A 23420-nucleotide genomic window follows, 5' to 3' on the forward strand; every position below is an offset into this window, starting at 1 on the left:
AGAATACTGCGCATGCTCTTTGCTGTCAGCGGAACGACGCACAACATTGTTTTGATTGGCCAATGGAATGTGCTGGAGGACCGGAAGGAGCCTGCCCCCATTGTCTGAATGCGGAAATTGGATCATGAGTTTGTGTTGGTGTCGATGCTGCTCCTCTCTCTCTGAATGAAGATTGAGCCTTACCCCAACTGCAACTTCTTTCCTCTATCCAACATTTGTGAGTACAACACATTTTTCTCACCCCCTTTTCCATTCTCGTGTTCAACTCGACTTTCAGCAAAGTTGGTTCATGTCTGTGTCTTAATTAGCAAACACGTGGCAAATGCAGTAACACAGTGTGCAGTTGTAGCCTTTCCTGTGAAATAAAAGCAGAGAGGAGATGCATTGTTTAAATGGTGATATATTGGGATGTGGAGCAAGTGAGGATTGCAGATGCTGGGGATCAGAGTTGAAAAGTGTGGTCCTGGCAAAGCACAGCAGGTCAGGCACCATCCGAGGTGCAGGAGAGTCAACATTTTGGGCACAAGCACTTCATCAGGAATGATGTGTGGATGTACAAAGGTGCCTCAGCTGCCTTCTACTCGGGCTTTCTACTCCAGTCAATGCCAGTTGTCACAGAGGTGCAGCAAGCAATGACCAAGGCAAATGGTATGTTAGCAAGAGAAATTGAGTTCAGAAATGTCTCCCTGCAGTTAGGGGTCATTGAATATATTCAAAGCTGAGTTCATCTGACTTTTAAATGTCAAATATAGTTATGGGGGAAGGCAAGAATTTTTTTATTAAATATTTTATTGGAAACTTTTTCAAATCCTTTACAAAACATCTAGACACAGAAAAGAACTAAACCAAAGTCCAGAAAGATAGAGGCAATACAACAATGTCATATCACAATGCTATTAATAATGAACTACCTACTACCCTACCAGAACAACCATATCTGCTGAGCTTAAGCTAAACTATAATCAAATTAAATAAAAATTAAATTTTACATTTGGGACACCCTGGTGACGCTCCTCTCTTAAACTTAGCTAGCCTCTCTGGCGCCAAATGAGCCCTGTGTAAAATCTTCAATTGCATGACCTCTGTTACATATTGAAATTTTCCTTACATTTTCCCATATATCTTCCCATACTTCCAATGAAATATCCTCTCCTAGCTCCCGATTCTATGTCCTAAGGTCAATTCCAGAGTCCGTCCACATCCCTAAGGCACATCCCTTCTGTAAGTGATGCAAAATACTAACTGAAAGAGCACCCGTACACCGGAGCACTCTTTTCTCCACATGTGGCCTGTAAAGCTGAGCCAGGAGCGTGGTCTTTCTCTGTATATAATCCCTTACCTGAAAGTACCGGAAAACGTTCCTATTAGACAATCCATACTTCTGACTTAGCTGGCTAAATAACATCAAGATCTCCGCCTCAAATAAGTTTCCCAGACAGGAGATTCCCTTATTCTCCCATGACTTACAGCCCCAGATTGAAATCCTTGGGCTCCAGCCAATGGGGTAAATGGCGAGGTCTTCAGCCAATTGCCCTTGTCTTGCCTCATTATCTTCCAGGCTTTCACCGTATTTAAAATGATTGGACTCTTACACTGCTCGGTCACGGATTTCATCTTATCTATGAATAATAGATTAACTAGGGGACTGCAAAGCTTCAGTGTCAAGCCAAATCGACCCTGAATCCCCCCGTGCCCAGTCACCCACATTTGCTGATAAAGCACTTATTTGATATCTCCAAGTCTAGAAGGTCCACTACCACCACCAACAACCACCCCCCCCCCCTACCGTTTTATCCTCTCCAGTAATTGTACATAGTTAGCTTTATACAGCTGGTGGAAGGCAGGGGTAATAAAAATTCCCAAATACAAAAACCCTTTTGACGACCGTCTAAACAGGAACTGCATTCCATCCTTCAGATTAGGCACCTCCATTAATACCCCCCACTGGCACGGCTTCCGATTTTGTAAAGTTGATCCAACAGCCCGAAAAACTCCAGATACATTAATTGTTTGAATCAATCGAGGAACGGACTCCTCCGGATGGGCCAAGGAGAAGTGGATGTCATCAGCTTATAGGGTGATCTTATTCCCGCCCATTCCCACCCCTGGCCCCACTATTTCAGGATCCCTCCTGACAGCCCCAGCTAATGGCTCAATTGCCAAGGTAAGTAGCAGTGGTGAAAGAGGACACCCCTGTCGACTACCTCTCCCAATATTAAAGTTATCTGACTTAGTGCAGTTTGTGATGATGTTTGCCTTAGGATCATTATGCAACTCCACCACCCATCGACCAAAGGATCCCCCCAAACCAAAACGCTGTAGCATCCCAAATAGGTACGGCCATTCTATCTGGTCAAACGCATTTTCTGCGTCTAGGGAGACACTGAACCCGGGATCAATCTTGCTGGCATACCTGCACTATGGTCAGTACCCTCCTGATATTGTTGGAGGAGCTACAGCCCTTGACAAAACCCGTCTATTCATCTTTCATAATTTAGCGCAACACATTTTCCAACCTCAGGGCCAGCATCTTGGTAACAATTTTAAAATTTAAATTCAACAGGGTCTGTGTGAAGCACATTCTTCAGGCTCTTTCCCCTCGTTTAAAATGAGGGAGATATTAGCCTCCTTAAGAGAGTGCAGAAGACAATCCTGTGTATATGAACAGCAATACATCCCCAGTGGCGGCTCCACGAACACATTTATGAATTCCTTATAGAATTCACTTGGGAATCTATCTGACCCCAGTGGGATGCTTTATTGCTTCCTGCACCTCCTGTATCGTAATAGGCCCATTCAACAGGGAAACCTGTTCTGCCTTTATACTGGGGAGGTGCAGGTCCTCAAAAAAGGACTGCATCCTCGCTGCACCGTGTTCGTCTCCCTCTGACCGATATTACTGTGCAAAGTATTCCATAAATCTAACATTGATCTTCTTCAACTCACTGGTAACTGTGCCAGCCTTCTCTCTAACAGACATAAAAGATTGGGAAGCATTTTTCTTTCTAGCCAGATATCGACTTGGCTTATCTCCAGATTCAAACAATCTTTGTTCAGCAAAGGAGACCCTTTTTTCGCCACCTGTATGTGCAATGAGTTGAGAGCAGTCCGGAGAGCTGCAGCTTGACCAGAGAAGGCCTATTATAATATGCTTCCTCAGCTATCTGCAGCCGGGTCTCCAGCATCTGATTTTGCTCCTCCCTCTGCCTCCTTCCATTTGTTGAATACGAAATAATCAGGCCTCATAAATATGCCTTAGTGGCCTCCCACAGTATTGCTGGATTACTGGCCGTACCTGGGTTGATATCCCAGAAGGCCTTGAACTCTCTTCTGCTGTACTCAACGGATTTGCTACCCCTTACCAGGAATGGGTCCATGCACCAGTGCTGTGCATCCATTCCACCACCCTTGACTTTACCATCTAAATACACTGGCACATGGTCCGAGACACCTATATTGCCAATTTCACAAGCCAATGTTCTGTTCAAGCAATCCAATGGCATTAAAAAGTGTCAGTTCCCATGTGGTACTTGTGTGGGTTGGAAGAGAAAGTAAAGTCTCTTCCATTAGGTTGGAGATGTCTCCACACATCCACTAATCCCAACTCCTCGCACATGTCCACCAACTGCTTCGGTTGTGTAGGTGTATCTGCCTGGCCCCTTGGCACCCTGTCTACCTCGGGATCTATTAGGCGATTAAAATCTTCTCCAATGACCATGCGGCGCACCCTAGACTTATTAATTTAGCAACAGCATCAATTAGAAATTTAAGAGGGTGCACCGGGGAACGATATACATTCAGGACGCCATACTCTTCTCCATGTGTTAGAGCTGTAAGAATGATGGACCATCCATGTTCATCCTTAATTTGCTCAATTACCTGGACAGGGAGGTTCATTCTTACCAGTATAGCCACTCCTCTACACTTGGAGCTAAAGGAGGAGAAGAATACCCTATCATAACGCCCCCCCCCCACCGCCCCCGCTGCAGTTTTAGATGTTCCTTATCATTTAAATGTGTCTCTTGCAGCAGGGCGATGTCCACCCTTTCCTTTCTAGGGCTTAACAGCATCTTTTTAATGGGGGAATGGCTCCCTTTTACATTCCAGGTGCACCACCTGAATGAATCAGTAGCCATGGTCATCCAGGGCAGCCTGTGGTTATCCAAGAGGAGGAAGCTTATCTGAGGTGTGGTGAGCGACAAAGACATTAACTGGATAAAGTCTAAAAACTACTCCTATTAAAAACTACTCTAAATAAAAATCTAACAACCACATATAACTTAAGCAAACACTCAAATAACCCCAATTAGGTAGAGAACTCCGCCCCCCGACCCACCCCACCCTTGCCACCATCCCGGCTCCTTCCCGCTGAGGCTGTGCCCCAAGCGCCAGGCAATTCACAGATTGAACAAAATATATTATTTACATTCTGAGAGTTAACAATGGTTGTCCATCTCCCCACACCCTTTCTCCATACATCTTAACCACAGATATCGCCACCCCAATCCAAAAACAAAAGGACAGCAGTGAAAAAAAGGCCTCAGATAATACCGAACCGACCGTTTTACTAAATAATTCCAGTTTTACATGAAGGCAGTACATATCAAGCCGATAACCACAACAAAAAGGGGCAAAAAGTAGCATTGTCTGTAATGATGTCCCGCCTTCACCCCGACCTGAGTCCTTTAATTCAGTGAATTCACAAAGCCCTTCGCCTTTTCTGTTGAATCAAAATTATATACCGTCCCTCCATGAGAGAAATGCAACACGGCCAGGTACCTCAAGGAATATTGAATGTTCAGATCCCTTAATTTTCTCTTAACTTCATCAAATGCTCTTCTGTTCTTAATCCAGGCTCCTGAGAAGTCCTGAAAAGACATTATTCTTGAGCCTTTGTGCATTAAGGCCTCTGGATCTCTTACCAATCTTCTTGCTGTTTCAATCACTAACTGTTTTTCTTTATAATGCAGGAGTTGCACTCGGACCGTGGGGGGGCACGGGTCCGGCCCTGACCGCATTTCGACCAAGTGGGCCCGCCCCACACTCAACAGACCCGACTCCGACTCCAGCCCCAGGAATCCAACAAGGTCTTCACCTTCCTTGCATTCCGGAAGACCCACGAGCTGTAAGATTTTTCTTCTACTTTTGTTTTCCAGGTCGTCGTCCACTTGCTCCTGAAGGACCCGAACCTGGTAATCCAGCGTTTGGATCCTTCCTCCTGAGACCTCCGCCACGGTCTCCGATGCCACGGTCCTCTCCCCCGCTGCCTATTCTCTTCGGGCCAACATTTGAATTTCCTGTTTATGCTTTTCCAGCGTGGCAGGTAGTGGTTCCACTGCTGCTTCAATCTTATCTCAGAGTTTGCCATCTCCGAGAGTAACTGCTGCTGCCCCATTAAATCCAAAGGGACGGCCCTGGGAGTTTGAGCATTGGCTCCAGGCACCCCTGATGCAGTAGGAGAATGCCCTGCCTGCTGCACCCCTGTCGGCTCCTTTCCTTCATTTGCTTTCCTTATGGTCTTAAAGCTGTCAAACCACAATTATAGCAGCTCCAGATGTTCAGTAAATTTCTATTAGCAATTTTTTTTCTCTTACAGATGGTTAATGAGGTGGGGGGGAGGGGGTGGCAGACCACTCAAACCACCGCCATCTTGGATTTCCAAGAAAATGGTTTTAAGACCAGTACAGAACACCTACAGGGTCATACAGCACAGAAATAGACCCTTCAGTCCAACTAGTCTATGCTGACTATGTTTTCAAACCCAACTAGTCCCATTTGCCAGTGATTGGCCCATATCCCTCTGAACTTTTCCTATTCATGTGCTTATCCAAATGTCTATTAAACATTGTAACTGTACCTGCATCCACCATTTCCTCTGGACACCCATTCCACGCACAAACCACTCTCTGTGTGAAAAAAATGGAGCTCTTCATGTCTTTTTTTTTAAATCTTTCTCCTCTCACCTTCAAAATTTGCTCCCTTATCTTGAAAGCCCCACCCTAGTAAAAGGAGACCTGCCGTTCACCTCATCTGTACCCCTCATGATTTTATAATCCTCTATAACCTCACCTCTCAATCTCCTCTGCTCCACTGAAAGAAATCCCAGTCTATCCACCTGGCTGTAGGTATATTCATATCCAGTTAAGATCTGTTCAATGCTGGTGCAGGCTCAAAAGACCAAATGGCCAACTCCTGCTCCCAATTCTCTCACTCTGTGTCCAGAACAGCATTGGCAGATTGGGAAAGGGGAGATGTAGATATCTTGTTTGTTTTTATTTTTAAAATGCATTTGATTCCCACAAATAAATGCAACAGGTACAAGTACAGCACATGCAGTATTCCTCATTGCAGCTTCAAGGTTTTGTGTCCTCTTCTTCCGCATTGGCTCCAGCACATTCGGCTTCCTCCCCCTCCCTCCCCCCCCTTCCCCCCCCCCCCCCCCCCCCCCCACCCCATCCCCGCCCTGAGCCGTTGATCCTTCCATTGTTTATAAAATCAAGAGAGGCATGGATAGGGTAAATAAACAAGGTCACTTCTCTGGAAATCCAGAACTAATGAATAATAGGTTTGGGGGGGGGGGGGGGGGGAAGAGATTTAAAAGGGGCCTAAAGGGCAATTCATGCAGAAGATGGTGCATGTAAGGAAAGAGCTGCCAGAGGAAGTAGTGGATGCTGGCATAATCCTAACATATTTAAAGGCATCTGGATGTGTATATGAATAGGAAGGGTTTAGAAGGATATGGGCCAAACGCTGGCAAATGAGACCTAGATTCGGTGAGGATATCTGGTCAGCATAGACTAGTTGGACCAAAGGGCCTTTGTCTGTGCTATATATCTAGATGACTCTGGTTTGCCACTTCAGTCTGTTCAGTTTCTCTCTCGTATCATTGCCTTGATGTCTCATTCCAAAACTCCCCCACCCCCGTGGGGGCACGTTAACCATTTTGCGTTTGGTTGTTTGTCAAGAAGCTGAATTGCAGTTCATCCTGAATGTACACACTATATTTTTGCTTCCCAAAATCAGACATACTCACTCTCAACAGTATCCCAATGTCGTGGAAGATATTAAGTTTCAGGTGGAGGTATCCAAAATTCAGAGAGATGTCAGTTGTGACTGTTTTGCTCTTCTGTCCCTGTCAGATCCTGAATCAGCACTTTCAGGAGAATTAGAATGGAGTGAGAACAGAGAGAGAGAGAGAGAGAGTGGGATGGTGCTTTCAGTTTTGTGGAATAACAAAAGAAAAGAATGTTCTGCGAAAGTAGAATTGCTAGTTCTGAATTTCTACCCTGGACTGACAGTGATGACTTTTGTAATCTCTTTTCAGAGTATTTGATCTGAAGATGAAGTTTCAAAATCAACACATGAAGGGCTTATGCCTGAACCATTGACTCTCCTGCTCCTCAGATGCTGCCTGACCCATAGTTTTTGACTCTGATTCTCCAGCATTTGTGAGCCACTCAATCCATCGGGACTGCAACAATTTTCAACTATGATCCAATTGGTTCCTGTTTCAGTACGTTTTCAACATCAGTGGGACTGGAAGAGTGACCCTACTGTTGCAGCAACGCACTGAGTGTGGAGCCTGAATCAGTTATCTGGCTGGATAGAGGAATTCAAGGCAGGGAGGGGACATACACGCGTTTGTATGCAACTGTAGCTTCGGCCATGGAGAAACCATGGAAGTGTGGCGACTGCGGGAAAGGCTTCCGTGTCCCGTCTGCCCTGGAGACACATCGGCGCAGTCACACCAGGGAGAAGCCATTCTCCTGTCCTGAATGCGGGAAGGCCTTCAGTGATTCCTCTGCCCTGCTGAGGCACCGACGGGTGCACACAGGGGAGAGGCCCTTCAGCTGCCCTGAGTGCAGGAAGAGCTTCAGCGATTCCTCCGCCCGACTGAGGCACTTGCGGGTTCACACAGGGGAGAGGCCCTTCAGCTGCCTCAAGTGTGAGAAGGCCTTCAATGATTCCTCTGCCCTGATAAGGCACCAGCGGGTTCACACAGGGGAGAGGCCCTTCCGCTGCCCCGATTGTGGGAAGGTGTTCACTCGCTCCTCCCACCTCGTGATTCACCGGCGGGTCCACACCGGTGAGAAGCCCTTCCCCTGCCCCAAATGTGGGAAGGCCTTCAGCGATTCCTCTGACCTGCTGGCCCACCGGCGGGTCCACACCGGTGAGAGGCCATTCACCTGCTCTGTCTGCGGGAAGTGCTTTACACGCTCTTCCGACCTGCTGAAGCACCGGCGGGTCCACACTGGGGAAAGGCCCTTCAGCTGCTCTGAGTGCGGGAAGGGCTTTACCCAGGCCTCCCACCTGCTGACACACCGGTGGGTCCACACTGGGGAGAGGCCGTTCACCTGCCTCGAGTGCGGGAAGGGCTTTGCTGTCTCCTCCACTCTACTGACGCACCAGCGGGTCCACACTGGGGAGAGGCCGTTTGCCTGCCCTGTATGTGGGCAGAAGTTCACAATGTCCTGCAGCTTGAACAAGCACCAGCAGAGGCACCAGTGCTCCCAACAATCCGATTCTGCCGGTAACGCTGCTGAGGGTCATCCCCAGGACTGAACCTCCTGCCCTTTCTGATAGTGGGTGCAGTGGGAGAGCTGATAAGCTTTTTTTGTTTTCTACTGGGGGGTGCGGGGTTGGGAGTGGTGGTGGCTCATTGGTTAGCACTGCTGCCTCATAACACCAAGGACGCAGATTTCATCCTCAGGGTGACTGTCTGTGTGGAGTTTGCACGTATTCCTCCCCTGCCCCACCCGCCCCGGCCACCAGTGTCTGTGTGCGTTTCCTCCGCGTGCTGCAGTGTCTTCCCAAAGTCCAAACATGCGCATATTTGGGCGAATTGGCCAAGCTAAATAGTCCCATAGTGTTCAGGAGTGTGTAGGTGTGGTGCATTAGTAAGGGGTAAGTGCAGAGTGATAGGATAGGAGAATGTGTCTGGGTGAGTTACTCTTCAAAGGGTCGCTCTGAGCTTGTTGGGCAGAAGGGCCCGTTTCCACACTGCAGGGATTCTATGATTCTGTGAACATTGCTTCCAGTGGGCGCTGCTGCTCATTGAGCCCAGGACCCGCACAATCCTAAGACCACAAGACCATTGGAGCAGAAGTTAGGCTATTTTGACCCATTGAATCTGCTCCACCATTTGTTAGAGACAAAATAAAAAACTGCAGATGCTGGAATCTAAAATAGACAAACAGGAGGCTGGGCACAACAGGAGTCAGCATTTCAGATATTATCCCTCAGGACTGAAGAAGGGTTCTACCCGAAACGTTGACATCTCCATCAGAAATGATTTATCAGGATGTTGTTAGAACGAGAGGGCATAGGTTTAGAGTGAGAGGGGAAAGATTTAAAAGGGACCTAAAGGGAAAACTTTTCATGCAGAGTGTGGTGCGTGTATGGAATAAGCTGCCAGAGGAAGTGGAGGAGGCTGGTTAGAATTACAGAATTTAAAACACATTTGGTTGGGGACATGAATAGAAAGGGTTAGAGGGTTTTGGGCAAAGTGCTGGCAAATGGGACTAGATTAATTTAGAATATCTGGTCAGCGTGGACGAGTTGGACTGAAGGATCTGTTTCCGCGCTGTACCTCTCTATGACTACCGGTCCTGATGTAAGTTTAGAATTGAGTAACTTTGAATAATTCAATCTTGTTGAATTCACCTCCGGGAAGATTTCAAATGAACCCCTCCAAGCGATATGATTTAACTACTCCGAGTTGGATAAAATATCCCATCAATTTCAACATGAATGCACAGTTGAAGAAGTCAGAAGTCACACAACCCCAGGTTACAGTCCAACAGGTTTATTTGAAATCCCAAGCTTTGGGAGCATTGCTCCTTCATCAGTGCTGCTCCTTCATCACTTCACCTGATGAAGGAACAGAGCTTCGAAAGCTCATGAGATCAAATCAATCTATTGGGATTGTGACCTGGTGTTGTGTGACTTCTGACCTGTCCACCCCCAGCACCTCCACTTCAGAGTTGACAAATGGGATCAGATTTTATTCAGCATGATTTAGTGAGATATTCATCTGGATGTCCTTATGACTGAAACATCAATCCTCCTGCTCCTCGGGTGCTGCCTAACCTGCTGTGCTCTTCCAGCATCACACTCTCAACTCTGATCTCCAGCATTTTCAGTCCTCACTTTTTCCTGGTTCATGTGGAAACTCAACACTGTCAGAGTGACAGGAACACCAGTCATCGAGTACTATAGCACAGAGACAGGCCCTTCAGCCCAAACCGGTCCATGCTGACCAAAATGTTTGTCAACACTAACCTCATTTTCTTGCACTTGGCCCATATCCTTCTAAAGCTTTCCTATCCATGTATTTGTTGAAACGCCTTTTCAATGTTGTTCATGTATCTGCTTCAACCACTTCCACTGGCAGCTGTTTCCCCAGGTGAACTACACTCTGTAAATATTTTGTCCAACATCTTTTCTTCTGTCTTTCTCCTCTCACCATAAAAACGCATCCTTGCTCTTGAAATCCTCCCCCTAAGGAAGACACAGCTACCATTAAGCCAACTCTACCCCTCATGGTTTGAAAATATTGCCTCTCAACCTCCTCTGCTCCAGTGGAAAAACATCCCAGCCTAAATTCTGATTAGATAATAATGGCAGTGATGATTTTGGCTGTGTGTGTCAAGGATCTCTCATTTTGAAGGCAATGCTGTGCCTCATAAGTTCACCTGATCTTTAAATAAATGGGGTGCCATTCGTTTTAAATGCCCATGTTTTCTGTGCAAAGTTGGTCCTGGTCAGGAAATAGGCATTGGTGTCTTATATTCCCGTAGACTTCTTGTGACCGAGTTCATAAGCTCTGTTTTGAGATGTATGAGTAAGTCTTCAGAACAAAAAATTAATGCAGACTTTATTCATGTCTCATTATTAAAAACACTTTCTCCATTTACAGATGTGATTGAGAAGCTTCTCCCAATGAATCCTTGACTGATAACAGCATTTGTCAGGCTTTTGAAAGTCACTGCAGCTCTGTCACAGCACAGGAGAGGGCTCTTTCAGACAGAACGCATAATGCAGAAAATTCTCCCACATTAGTCGAACAAAGTTGACATCTTTTTAAGACATTGTGAAACTTGAAAGGGTTCAGAAAAGGTTTGGAAGGATGTTGCCAGGGCTGCAAGGTTTGAGCTACAGGGAGAGGCTGAATACGCTGGTACTATTTTCCCTGAACCTTCAGAGTCAGCCAGAAACATCTGTTGAATCAGGAAACATCTCTTCCTACAGCAGCTTCAGACAGACTGCCTGCTAAAACCCAAACCAGGGGGAAAAAATGGGACAACTGCCCTTTCATTGTAGAAGTGTTTTAGAAAATAAAATGTCAAACCCTTTTCCCTGATTGTTGCCTTAGCCAGTATCTGTTAACCATTAGTGAAATCCTTAATCCTAGACGAATGAGAAGCTCTGCCTTTTACAACCCCTCCTGAAAATAAACCAACAACGTCATCTTCTTAAAGGAGCAGCATCATCACAACAGAAAGCACCTGAACTGAAACATTTGTATCAAAGGGCTGTACAGTTAGCAGGACAAGAAAACAGGTGTTCAATTTCACCAATCAATTTAAATCAGCCCCATTGGCTACCAAAAACTTATTAAATTTAAATCCTAAAGTTTTGACAACAGGACCAATCCTATCATAAAGAATTGGTGCTCTCAGTCAGCTGTGTATTAGAGAAGGCATCATTTAGAAAAATAGAGAAGGGCATTCCTGACAGAGGAATCGGAGGAGGCATCCCCCACAGAAGATGGCACAGAATATTCCGGAAGACACATAACCTGGTTGTAATCTGAGAGATTAAATTCTATTTTGTGTTATTTGAGTGGGACATGTATTGATTGGAACAGCATACCAGAAGAATCTTGATTTATTCCAGAATACTCAGTAGTTAAGAAGAATTTATTCAGTTTGTTAATAGTTTCGATTATTTGTTCATCGTGAGAGTTGGTTAAATAAATTGCTGATTGTTGATTTTAAAGTGTCAGGGATTTACTTTTAACAGTACAGCAGGTTACACCACTTATCACACTGACTTTACAGATTAAAGGGCAATGTGCCACTCTTTGGAAGTTTCGGTTTGAGATCTTAGAGAGTTGGGGGGGTGGGTTCAGCCTTCGCTTTATAACAGTATTGATGACATTCTCTTGAATGCAATGGAGTCGATATTAATCCCAGCCTCATGGTGTGGTTGTGGGTGAATAACCTTAATTTGGCTCCTGACTCAGAAACCGCACAGACAATCAACTGCTGAAACAATGATTTGCACTTTATTGCACGTAACAACCACAAATAAAACCTCTCAAGTTCATTCAGCTTCACCCCCCCCCAAACTTGGCTATCACCCAGTTGATGTCTGAATTTAACTGGGTTTCCACCGACAGTGCCCATCTCTGGAAGTGTCCAGGGGTTTGATGCAGCATTATTCTTCTAAGTACTGCTGCTGCTGCATCATTCTGGAGTTGAATTTTGGTGGTAGTTCCTCAATTTCAAATCTGTGGTGTGACTTTTTTTTAAGACTCTAACATCACCTCACATTGCTGGAGACCTCAGGTCTGTAGTTTACCTTCTTATCCTTGAGGGTTAGCTGTCTGTTTGAAACAGCCTGCCCTGCAATTAACCCCTCTATGTCAGGGCTTTCCTTCTACAGGCAGAATTAATTATCATTTTGTCACACCAGTATTAAATAACATTATCTTACCTGTCCCAAGAAACAACTTATTGTGTTGCCTCCTCCTTCCCAGGGATGGTTAACAAGCCATTTATACTATTGAATCTGCTCTGCCATTCAATCATGGCTGATATGTTTCTTAACCCCATTCTCCCTGTAACCTTTGAGCCCCTTGACACTCAAGAATGAGTGAATGGTGGAGCAGACTCAATGGCCTGAATGGCCTAATTTCACTTCCTGTGGTGTCACACTTTCGTTTCTTGCTCCAGAAAGCGTTATTGTTGACTCGTGAAGTTGGGGAAGTTCTGGAGTTTGCAGGTGCATACCACGCTCCTCTCTTCCTCCTCCTCAGCCTTCAAGAAAAGGGAAGACCTTTTAGAACAGAGATAAGAAGAACTTCAGACAGAGAGTGAAGTATCTATGGAATTCACTGCCCCAGAAGGCTCTGGAGGCCAGATAATTGAATATATTTAAGATGGGATAACAAGGTTCTTGAGTATCAAGAGGATCAAAGGTTATGGGGAGATTGGGGTTGAGAAACTTATCAGCCATGGTTGAGCAGGCTCAATGGGCTGAATGGCATAATTTCTGCTCCTATAGTCTTATGATATGCTGATGTGTGGAGGGGTGAGGATGGGGGAAAAGAGATAAAGAGCGGAACACAATTAAGGTGAAGCTGGATACAGATACATAGGAAATACACGAATTGTACGATAAATTTCAGACCACTTTAAAGCACTAGCATACAGAGGGATCTGACCATATAGATCTCCAAAAGTGGCAACACAGGCGGGTAACGTGATCAAGAAGGCACACAGCACGTTTGCCTTGAATGTAAGAGTTGGCGAGTTATGTTAGAGCTATTTATTCCGGTCACATTCAGAATATTGCGTGCAGTTCTGGTTGCCACACTACCGGAAGGATATGGATACTGGCTATGGAGAACGTTCACTAGGGCATTGCATGGTCTGGAGGTCTCATTATGAGAAGAGATGGGTTAAACCTGGATTATTTTCACTGTAAAGATGGAGGCAGAGGGATGACCTCAACAAAATGATGAGACACACAGATTGGCTGGACGGGGGCGGCATGGTGGCTCAATCATGAGCACTGATGCCTCACAGCACCAGGGAAACTGGTTTGATTTCAGTCTCAGGTGACTGTCTGTGTGGAGTTTGCACATTCTCCCTGTGTCGATATGGCTTTCCTCCGGTTTCCTCTCACAATCCAAATGTGCAGGTTAGGATGCAGTGGCTATGCTAAATTACCCACTGCCCAGAGATTGGCAGGTTAAGTTGGATTGTCTATGCTTAAATTGCGCCACAGTGTTCAGGAATGTGAAAGTTAGGTACGTTATTCAGGGGTAATTGTCGACTATTAGGGATAGGGAAATGGGTCTGTGTGGATTATTCTTTGGATGTTTGGTGTTGGGCCAGATAGTCAGTAAGATACTCAGAGGCTTCCCCCCAGGGTGGAAAAGTCAACTACAAGAGGGCACAGGTTCAAGGTGAGAGGGGGACAGTCTGGGGGAGAATTGAAAGGGAAGATTTCTCACACAGTTGGATGGTGGATGCCTGGAATGCACTGCCAGTGGATGGAGTGGAAAGAGCCACTTTAGCAACACTTACGGTGTATCTGGATAGACACATGAATGGGAGGTGAATACAGGGACTGAAACCAGGCATCAGCAATAAATAGAAGGTCTAAGTTAGGATTAAGAATTGGCACAGGCTTGGGCGGGAGTGGGTTAGGGGGTAAAGTGAACTTTCAAAAAGCAGGGGATACCTGTTTGCTGATGAAGGGGTGGGTGGACGCTCAGGTGGAGCATAAACACTGACAGAGGCCAATTGGATCGACTGTGCTGGAGACTCAATGGGACAGAGACAAATGTATCTATTTCAGATCTACCTGCACTTCAGCCGCTTCTGTGGACTGTTTCCGTAGGGAAGGTGCAATCCCAGGCTCAGAGAGCGTCAGCTCCCACTAGAAGTAAAGTGGGTGAGAGCGCGGCCAGTCAGCATAAAGGAACCCCTTACTCCTCCCACTTCACCCACTAAACAGGGTTCAAGATGTGACTCTCAGCAATGGTAACAGCAGAATCCAACCCGAATCCCTGTGCCATCTCACTTGTGAAGTTGCTGGTGTCTCCCCAAGTTGCATGACTGGGTGAAGCCCTTCCCACACACTGGACAGGTGAACGGCCGCTCCTTGGTGTGGATGCGCTGGTGTTTGTGCAGGGTGGAGGAATCGCACAAGTCGTTGCTCCACACGGGACAGGTGAACGGCTTCTCCCCAGTGTGGATCCGCTGGTGCGGCAGCAGGTGGTGTGACTGGTGAAGCCCTGCCCACACATGGGGCAGATGAACGGGTTCTTGCTGGTGTGGACACACTGGTGGGCCAGGAGGGAGTGTAACTGAGTGAAGCCTTTCCTGCACTGAGTGCAGGTGAACAGCCGCTGCCTTGTGTGCAAACACCGATGAATCTCCAGCGCAGATGGCGAAGGGAAACCATTCCCACACTCTCCACATTTCCACGGTTTCTCCATGGTGCAGGTGCCCTCATCTGTCTCAGACCTTAACAATCAGTTGAAAACTCGCTCACGCTCACAGCCTGTGTGTGGTGTTACTGGTGAACCCTCTGATAATTGGAACACTCTCATTCAGACTGTAAAGCATGTTACAGTCACTACTCTGGTGTATGGGTATGTGAGACTCTGAGTTTCCTGTCACACTGACGTTTAAAACCTAACAAAGCAGACAGACCTTCTCCCCTTTGTTTTCAAGGCCATGAATATCCACGTCCTTGTGAATCAAGTGACTGTCAGACTTTGATGTGAGGTTTGGTCTGAGATTTCTGCCGCCAAATTCTTCTCTTGTAATATTCCTGTGAAGTGATTGCAAAGGTCATCACAGTCAGTCCATGATAGAAAATCTGAACGTAACTCTAGTTACTGTGGAACATTCTTTCCTCTCAATCCCAAAGATCTTTGTGTGGATCTATATGTAACTGTAAACCAACACGGTTATGGGGCAGACTGCATACCTCCACGAAGAGTTCATATGGACTCAAGTTGCTAAATGGACCTCTGTAGTGCGGTATTGACACTCTTAATGAAGATCTACAATATGCTGCAGTACGATATTACAAGCCCAGAAACAACTGCAAATCAGACAAGGTCTTTTCAGAAGTTGGACCATGAACTTCTGAAGCTGCTGCTGCTCTTCCTCTCTCTCTGAATGAAGATTGATCTTCACCCAGACTGCAACTTCCTTCCTCTGTCCAAATATTTGTGAACACAGCCCTTTTTTTGAATATGGCATGTTTCCTGATCATCACAATTAAAGGCGGTCTTCCCCCTGATATGCAAAGGGACGGTCAGTCAGGGGAGGGCAGGGTCCCATCTTGTGTTGTTGTGTGGAATCTGTGACAGCTGCAACAATTCATCCCAAATCCTGTACTCAGTGCTCTGACTGATGAAAGCAAGCATTTGGTATTTTATACTGAATGCCATGACTGATGAAGGCCAGTGTGCCAAAAAAATTCTACCTGTGACTCCATTTTCAGAGAACTGTGAACCTGTACTCCAAGATCCCTCTGTTCCACTACACTCCTTAAGGTCCTGCCATTCACCATGAAATTCTTACCTTGATTTGCCTATACAAAATGTAAGACCTCACACTTATCTATATTAAACTCCATTTGCCATTAACCTTAAACCTATGCCCTCTAATTTGGGACTCCCCCACCCCAAGGGAAAAGACCTTGCCTATTTACCCTACCCATGCCCCTCATGATTTTATAAATGTCTATAATGTCACTCCTCAGCCTCCAAAGCTCCAGGAAAAATAGCCCCAGTCTATTCAGCCTCTTCCTGTAGCTCAACCCTCCAACCCTGGCAGCATCCTTGTCAATGTTTTCTGAACTCTTTCAAGTTTCACAACACCCTTCCTGTAGCAGAAAGCATAGAATTGCATGCAGTATTGCAACAATGATGAAACCAATGTCCTCTCTGAAGAGGATTTTAAAACAATATTTATAACTACAAGCAAATCAAGATAGTTGGGCATGAATTTCCCATAGCAGTTTGTTTTGGCTGTCCTTCATTAACCTATGCTTTCTAATATATATGAAAATATTTTGAGGGATGGGATTGTTGCTAGCACGTCCAACATTTGCTCACTATTCCTCGTGGCCTTTGGACCGAGCAATTGGCTGCATGCTAGAAGGCAATTGAGTGTCAACCACATTGTAGTAGGTCTGGAGTCACATGATGTGAGCGTGTGCACACGTGTGTAGGGTTGTGAATGGTGGATTTCTCTCTCTAAAAGAACACTTTGATGACAATCAGTAATGACTGGACAAAAGCAACAGTTATGGCTGTATCTTTGAGGAGACGACAGTGTTACTGTTTTGAGTCCGGTGGCTCTTCAAAATTAGGCTGGATTCAAAACATTAACTGTTTTCTTTCCACAGATGCTGCCAGACCTGCTGTGTTTCCCCAGCAATTGTGCCTTTTGTTGCTGATCTCCAACATCTGCAATTCATTGTCTGAGCCAATAATGGTTTCCTAGTTGCCAGGACTGAGACAAACTCTCACTTCCAGATCTTTTTATTCATTGAAAATAAAGTCCACTAGCATCCATGATGGGATTTTAATTTTTGTTCTCAGAAGACAGATCTCTGGGCTACTTAACCAGTATCACTAGATCACAATCTTCCCGTCACTGACAGTGACATTGACAATCTTGTCCTGAATATTTTTCTTTATTCATTCATGGAACATGACACTTTGTCTCCCAAAAAAACCAAGTGCCAATTCAGAGGGCTGTTAAGAGTCAACCACATGACTTTGGATCAAGAGTGACACATTCACCAAACTGGGAAAGGACTGAAGATTTCCTTCCTTAAAAAAATGTTATTAGTGAACAAGATTGGTGATCTTATCAATTTTCTTAAGTACCAAAGCAGCGATAAGCTTTATATTCCAGATACATAAATTGATTTCAAATTGCATCGGGGCCATAGCAGCATCAATTTGAAACTCCACATGTTAAATCCAGTAACAATACCCAAATGCCACCAACTCCCTACAATCTCGAGGCTTCCCAACACTGACTGGTCTCTAATTGCCAGTTGTATCCTTTTCCTCATTACTAATTACTATTCAATTCAGCCCATTGAGTTGACTCTGCCATTTATTCAGATCACGATTATTCTGGTAAATATTTACTCCACTTTCCTGCCATTGTCCCATAATCCTCAATTCACTTACTGATTAAAAAAACCCAACTATCTCAGCCTTGAATGCAAATAACAACCCAGGCTCAACAGCCCTCTGTAGTATCAAGTTCCACAGATTTACTGCCCTCAGGAGAAATTCCTATCTGTCCTAAACATGCAATCTCTTATTTGGAGGTTACTTCCTCTGGTCCCAACTCACCCACTTTTCCACATCTAGCCTGTCAAGTCTCCTCAGAATCTTGTACGTGACAATAAGGTTACCTCTAATTCTTCAAACTTCTAATAAGCACAGGCCCAACCTATTCAGTTCTCCTCTTAAGACATTCTTTCCATCCCTGATATCATCATGGTCAACTTTCTCTGGACTGCCTCCAATGCCAATTATATCTTTCCTCAGGTAAAGGGCCCTAAACTGTTCACAGTATTCAGTTGTGGCCTGACTAAGGCCTTAAATAGGTTCACTATAACCTTCCTATATTTATACGCTATTGAAAAGGCCAACCTCCCATTTGTCTCCCTATTACTCACTGAAATTGGATGAAGAGATTCGTGGACGTGATTCCAAATCCCTGTATTCTAAACTTTTCTCCATTTAATATTCAGTTCTTCACCTCCTGACAAACTGCATTACCTCATTTTCCCATCTGCCAAGCTTTCACTCATTTGCTGAACCTGTCTATATCCCTCTCCAGATATCTAATGTCATCCTCACCACCTGCTTTCACATCAACTGTCTCTTCTGCAAACTTAGCAATAGTACATTCACTTTACTTATCCAAGTAATTCATATATATATTGTAAATAACGTTGGACCCAGCGCTGATCCCTGTGGTACACCACTAGTTACAAGTAGCCATCCTGAACATGCCCCGGTGGTAGTTAGCCAATCCTCTATCCATGCTAACATACAGCCTCCAACACTGTGGGCTCTTTGATTATTTCATGAGATGTGAATATTATTGGCTGTACCAACAACTCTTCCCAAACTGACCTTGAAAAGGTGGTGCTGAGCTGCCTCTTAAATTGCTTCACAAATATGATGTGGACTGCAACAATGTTCAGGAGTGAGTTCCACCATTTTGGTCAATAACAAAGAAACAATGCGATATATCTTGTAGTCGGAATCCTGTGTTCACACTTGTCTGTTCTTGGTGGTTGAGGTCATGGCTTGGAAGGTGCTTTTGATGAACCACCACTCATGCAATCAAGCCAGACTGATAGATTGTGGCCCCAGACTCTGCCATTTTAACTTCCCTCATCAATCTACATTCTTTCCAGCCATGTTTCAGTCTCAAACTGCCACGCAATGCCTTCTGTTACGGCTTAAAGGTAAGAATACACAAGATAATGAATCGTATTTTGGGTTGTATAAATCTTAGCCTGCCAGAATTATTTTCTTAGACTTTAATTAAACTTTAATTGACTGCATGAAGTGGTTTGTTGGTCAGACTTGAATCATCATGCTCAAAGGAGACAATGCCAATAATATCATTAAACTCCTCTTTTTGTTATAAAAGCACAAGCTCTTGATTTATTTTAACAACTTACTGGTAATCACACCTGCACATTCAATGTCAAACTCAGACATCACAAATGAAATTACACCATTAATTTTGTTTCACAACAATCCAACAGATCAATTAATAATACACAGTGAATACCAAGGCTGATTAATATGAAATTAAATTTGACCAAATAAAATGTAAAATCGAGATGTGAGATAACAAATGGGGGAAGGGCAGAAGGTAAGAAATGCAGCATCACAGAAGGTGCTCCTCCAGGGAGTGTATTTTACCAACTACAACTGCTCAATATAAACAAACACTCTGACATGATCCTCCGGTTTTAATGTAAACCATAGCCCCATACAGTAGGTACCATTTAAATAAGTTAATAGATACAAGCCTTGAGCAAATCCAGCCTCCAGCCGGACCCCCCGCTTCTTGGAGCTCGGACCTTCCTCCAGCTCCGGGGGGTTGTTGAGCTCCTGGGCTCCGGCCGCCGCCGAAGAAGCCGCGGGCGCCGGCTCTCTCTCCTCCACCGCCGACATTTTTAATTTGTTTTCTCGTTCACCCGGTAACCGTCACCTCCCCCTTCCCGGGCCCCGGAAATTATACAAAAATAAACAATAAACCCCACCGGGGACTGTCTCCTTTTCTTCACAACTTTTGTTTGAAAAGTTCCGGCTTTAATTTGAAATGTATTTTAAAGGTATTTTCTGAGGTAAACGATGCCTGTCTGCCCCCCTCCCTCCGTCAGAAACCGCCCGCTGAGTCGATGAGAAAACCGCAGCCTCGCGCCGCCATCTTTGTTTTTCTTTTCTTTCCGTCTCCTCCTTCAGTGACGCGCGTCATCCACGCCCCGCCCAATCAGACCACGCCCCGCCCAATCAGAACGCGCCTTACTCCACCTGACCAATGGCGGCCGGCTTTGCAGTTAAAAAGGAAGCCACAACTCGGAATGTCGCTCTCCGATTCGTCCGCACCGACCGCAGCCTTTGGGATTGGTGGAGAGGTTCACAGGCCCTTCACTGTCCCCGCCCCTTTACTACAATGGGCTCGAGGGGTTCAGGAGGAAGGTGTTCTCACTCATTCATTCAACAGGAGATGGGCTCAATTTACTGTAATGGGCTGTGGGGGTACAGTGGTCATGTCTCATGTTGAGGAGGAAGGTGCTTCCTCTCATTCAACAGAAGAGGACCCATTCACTACAGAGGGTTTTTTTTTGTGATGTAGCTGTAGTCTCCCATAGAGCCCTGAGGCTCAGGTTTAAATCCCACTGCTCCAGTGTGTGTAATAACATACTCAATTTTTTTCAGTCATAAGTCACACAACTATAGTCCAACACGTCTATTTGAAATCGCACGGGCTTGGAGCGTAGCCTCTTCATCAGGTGAAGACATGGAAAACAAAACGTGCAGGAAAGAGAATTCAGATAAATGACCAGCCATGGATGGTGATGAAAGACAGAGCATCTCAACAGTCAATTACCTATTCCCATTCCTATTTCTGATCTTCTTCATACATGACAAGTTGTATATTTTCCAAACATTAATTTTATTTCCATGGTTTAAGAATGGTCAGTTTATTCTTTCTCACTTGAGCACATTGTGACCCATAACTATTTAGATACCACTGTTAATATCATAGCCCGTCTCATGAGATATCAGAGGAACAATTCATAAACAAAATTTGACACTGAGTCACTCGAGTAGACACTTGAACAGAGAAAGCACCCGACAGATATTGGGAATCTAAAGGTTATTGAAGCGAAATGTTAAGACGAGCAGGTGAACACCCCCAATAAGGGAACTCACCTGACTGACCTAATTATTATCACCACAGTATCCAGTGCTACTCTTCACCGAACACTGATTACTTTCCTTTTCAGTTTAATGATCCAACTATCTTTTGAATTCCATAATTGAATCTGTCTCCAACACTCTCTCTCGCAGACCATTCCAAAGGTCGAAGATTTTCAATCATTAATGAAATATGTTCTGGATGTCTCCCAAAACACCAATTCATATGGATCTTGCTTCAAATCATTTGCAGTAAGTTCTTCACATGGACAAATTTGCAGCTTAGAGCATTTGTTTAAATTTTATATCATTTTGGGGTGGCACAGTGCTTGGCATTGCTACCTCACAGCACTAGGGACGCAGGTTCAATTCCAGCCTCAGGTGAGTGTCTGTATGGAGTTTGCATGTTCTCCCTGTCTGCATGGGTTTCCTTCCACAGTCCAAAGATGTGCAGGTTAGGTGGATTGACCATGCGAAATTGCTCTGTGATGTGTCGGTTCTGTGGATTAGTCATACTAAATGCAGGAGAATGGGATGATCCTGGGGTGGGATGATCTTTGGTGTGTCAGTGCAGGCTCAATGGGACAAATGGCCTCTTTCTGTACTGTCGGGATTTTATGTATCTCTGTCTGATTTCTTGCACATGCTACTTTCTGAAAGGGATATTTTACTGTCATGTTCAGTACTGCAGTCTTTATATTTTCATACATACCTCTAAATTAGGTTTCAATGAAATCCCCCCATTTCACTATTTTAGCTGCTAGTCCGCCCCCCACCCCTTCCATTACTTATTCATTTTTCCATTACCTGTGTTATGATCCCCTCTTTATATATATTATTGTAGACAGGCTAAATCTAGTTACCATGTCTCTAAAATATGAGATGAAATATAATCGCATACTTTGAGTCCATTACTACAGCTTGTTAAGGTCTCTTGACAAAGAGAACCCTTAATCCTGCATCCTTCGGAAGGATTATATTAGGATATCTGGTCAGCATGGATGAGTTGGATTAAATGGTTTGTTTCCGTCCTGTGCCTCTCTATGACTATGACTATCGAATAAGGGCCAGGAGCAGGCAGGTGGGACTAGTTTAGTTGGGGATCATGTACTGAACGGTCTGTTTCCAGGCTGTATGACTGCACAGCCTTAAATGAATGGGGATCAATCCCAAAGAGATATTAAAGGTCTCGAGCACCACCTTAGGCACGTGTGGACACCTTCCAGATAACTGAGAGCAGTGGGGCACTGTGAAGTTCAGTACATCAGTTAGCCAGCAAGTTCTCTTCGGGAGACTTGTCTCGAGAAAGGAAGCGGTTTCCTGTCCCATCAACTGGATTGTGGATCAGTTTGGAGCAGGTCCTATATCTCTGACAACACAGGGGGACAGAGTCGGGAGTGTGGTGCTGGAAAAGCACAGCAGGTCAGGCAGCATCCAAGGAGCAGGAGAATTGACGTTTAGGGCATAAACCCTTCATCAGCAATGAGGCTTGTGGGCCGGGAGCGCTGAGAGATAAATGGAAGGGGGGGGGGGTGGTGTTGGGGAGAAGGTAGCTGAGAATGCGATAAGCAGATGAAGATGATTGGTCGGAGAGGAGTGTGGGGCGGATAGATGGGAAAGGTGATGGACAGGTCAAGAGGCCGAGTGGAGACTTGGGGCTGTGAGAAGGTGGGAGGGGGGAAGAGGAGGATACATGAGGAAACTTTTGAATTCCACATTGATCCCATGTGGTTGCAGGGTCCCAAGGTGGAATAAGAGGTGTTCTTCCTCCAGGCGTCAGGTGGTAAGGGTTTGGCGATGGAGACAGCCCAGGACCTCCATGATCTTGATGGAATGGGAGGGGAAGTTGAAGTGTTCAGCCACAGGGCGGTGGGGTTTATGGGTGTCCCAGAGTGGTTCTCTGAAACAATCCACAAGTTGGTGTCCTGTCTCCCCGACGTAAAGAAGACCACATTGGATGCAATGGATGACACTGGTGGAGGTTGAGGTAAATTTCTGTCAGATGTGGAAGGATCCTTTGGGGCTTTGGATGGAGGTGTCAGGAATGGTATGGACACATGTTTTACACTTCCTGTGGTGGCGGGGAAGGGGCCGGGACTGGGGTGTGGGCTGGTTGTGGGCGCATGGACCTGACGAGGGAGTCGCAGAGGAAATGGCCTCTCTGGAATGCTGGTCGGGGTGGGGAGAG

At 45.3% G+C, this 23420-nt stretch overlaps 1 protein-coding gene and 1 long non-coding RNA gene across 3 annotated transcripts; one reads left to right on the plus strand and one right to left on the minus strand.

The window, feature by feature from the left end:
* Positions 1 to 114: 114 nt before the first annotated feature.
* On the plus strand, positions 115 to 11993 carry LOC140460695 (uncharacterized). Of its 2 annotated transcripts, XM_072555314.1 has the most exons (4): positions 166 to 217; positions 4108 to 4191; positions 4971 to 5125; positions 7325 to 11993. In XM_072555314.1, the coding sequence occupies exon 4, from the start codon at positions 7666 to 7668 to the stop codon at positions 8560 to 8562; it is 897 nt and encodes a 298-aa protein (XP_072411415.1). In that variant the 5' UTR covers positions 166 to 217; positions 4108 to 4191; positions 4971 to 5125; positions 7325 to 7665; the 3' UTR covers positions 8563 to 11993. The 2 variants fall into 2 exon arrangements, with proteins under 2 accessions (XP_072411414.1, XP_072411415.1); XM_072555313.1 differs by lacking the exon at positions 4108 to 4191 and having other exon boundaries at positions 115 to 217.
* A 277-nt stretch (positions 11994 to 12270) lies between these two features.
* Positions 12271 to 20260, minus strand: LOC140460696 (uncharacterized). Its single transcript, XR_011954292.1, has 3 exons — positions 19837 to 20260; positions 18923 to 19253; positions 12271 to 15573 (listed from the first exon to the last, which is right to left on the minus strand). It is a non-coding gene; the product is annotated as an uncharacterized lncRNA (long non-coding RNA).
* Between the last annotated feature and the right edge of the window lie 3160 nt (positions 20261 to 23420).

This window comes from Chiloscyllium punctatum, chromosome 36 (assembly GCF_047496795.1).
Source record: "Chiloscyllium punctatum isolate Juve2018m chromosome 36, sChiPun1.3, whole genome shotgun sequence".
NCBI lineage: Eukaryota > Metazoa > Chordata > Chondrichthyes > Orectolobiformes > Hemiscylliidae > Chiloscyllium > Chiloscyllium punctatum.

Excerpts from the sequence above, each read along its gene's own strand:
- LOC140460695 (XM_072555313.1), top strand. The coding sequence starts at position 7,666 with ATGGAGAAACCATGGAAGTGTGGCGACTGCGGGAAAGGCTTCCGTGTC.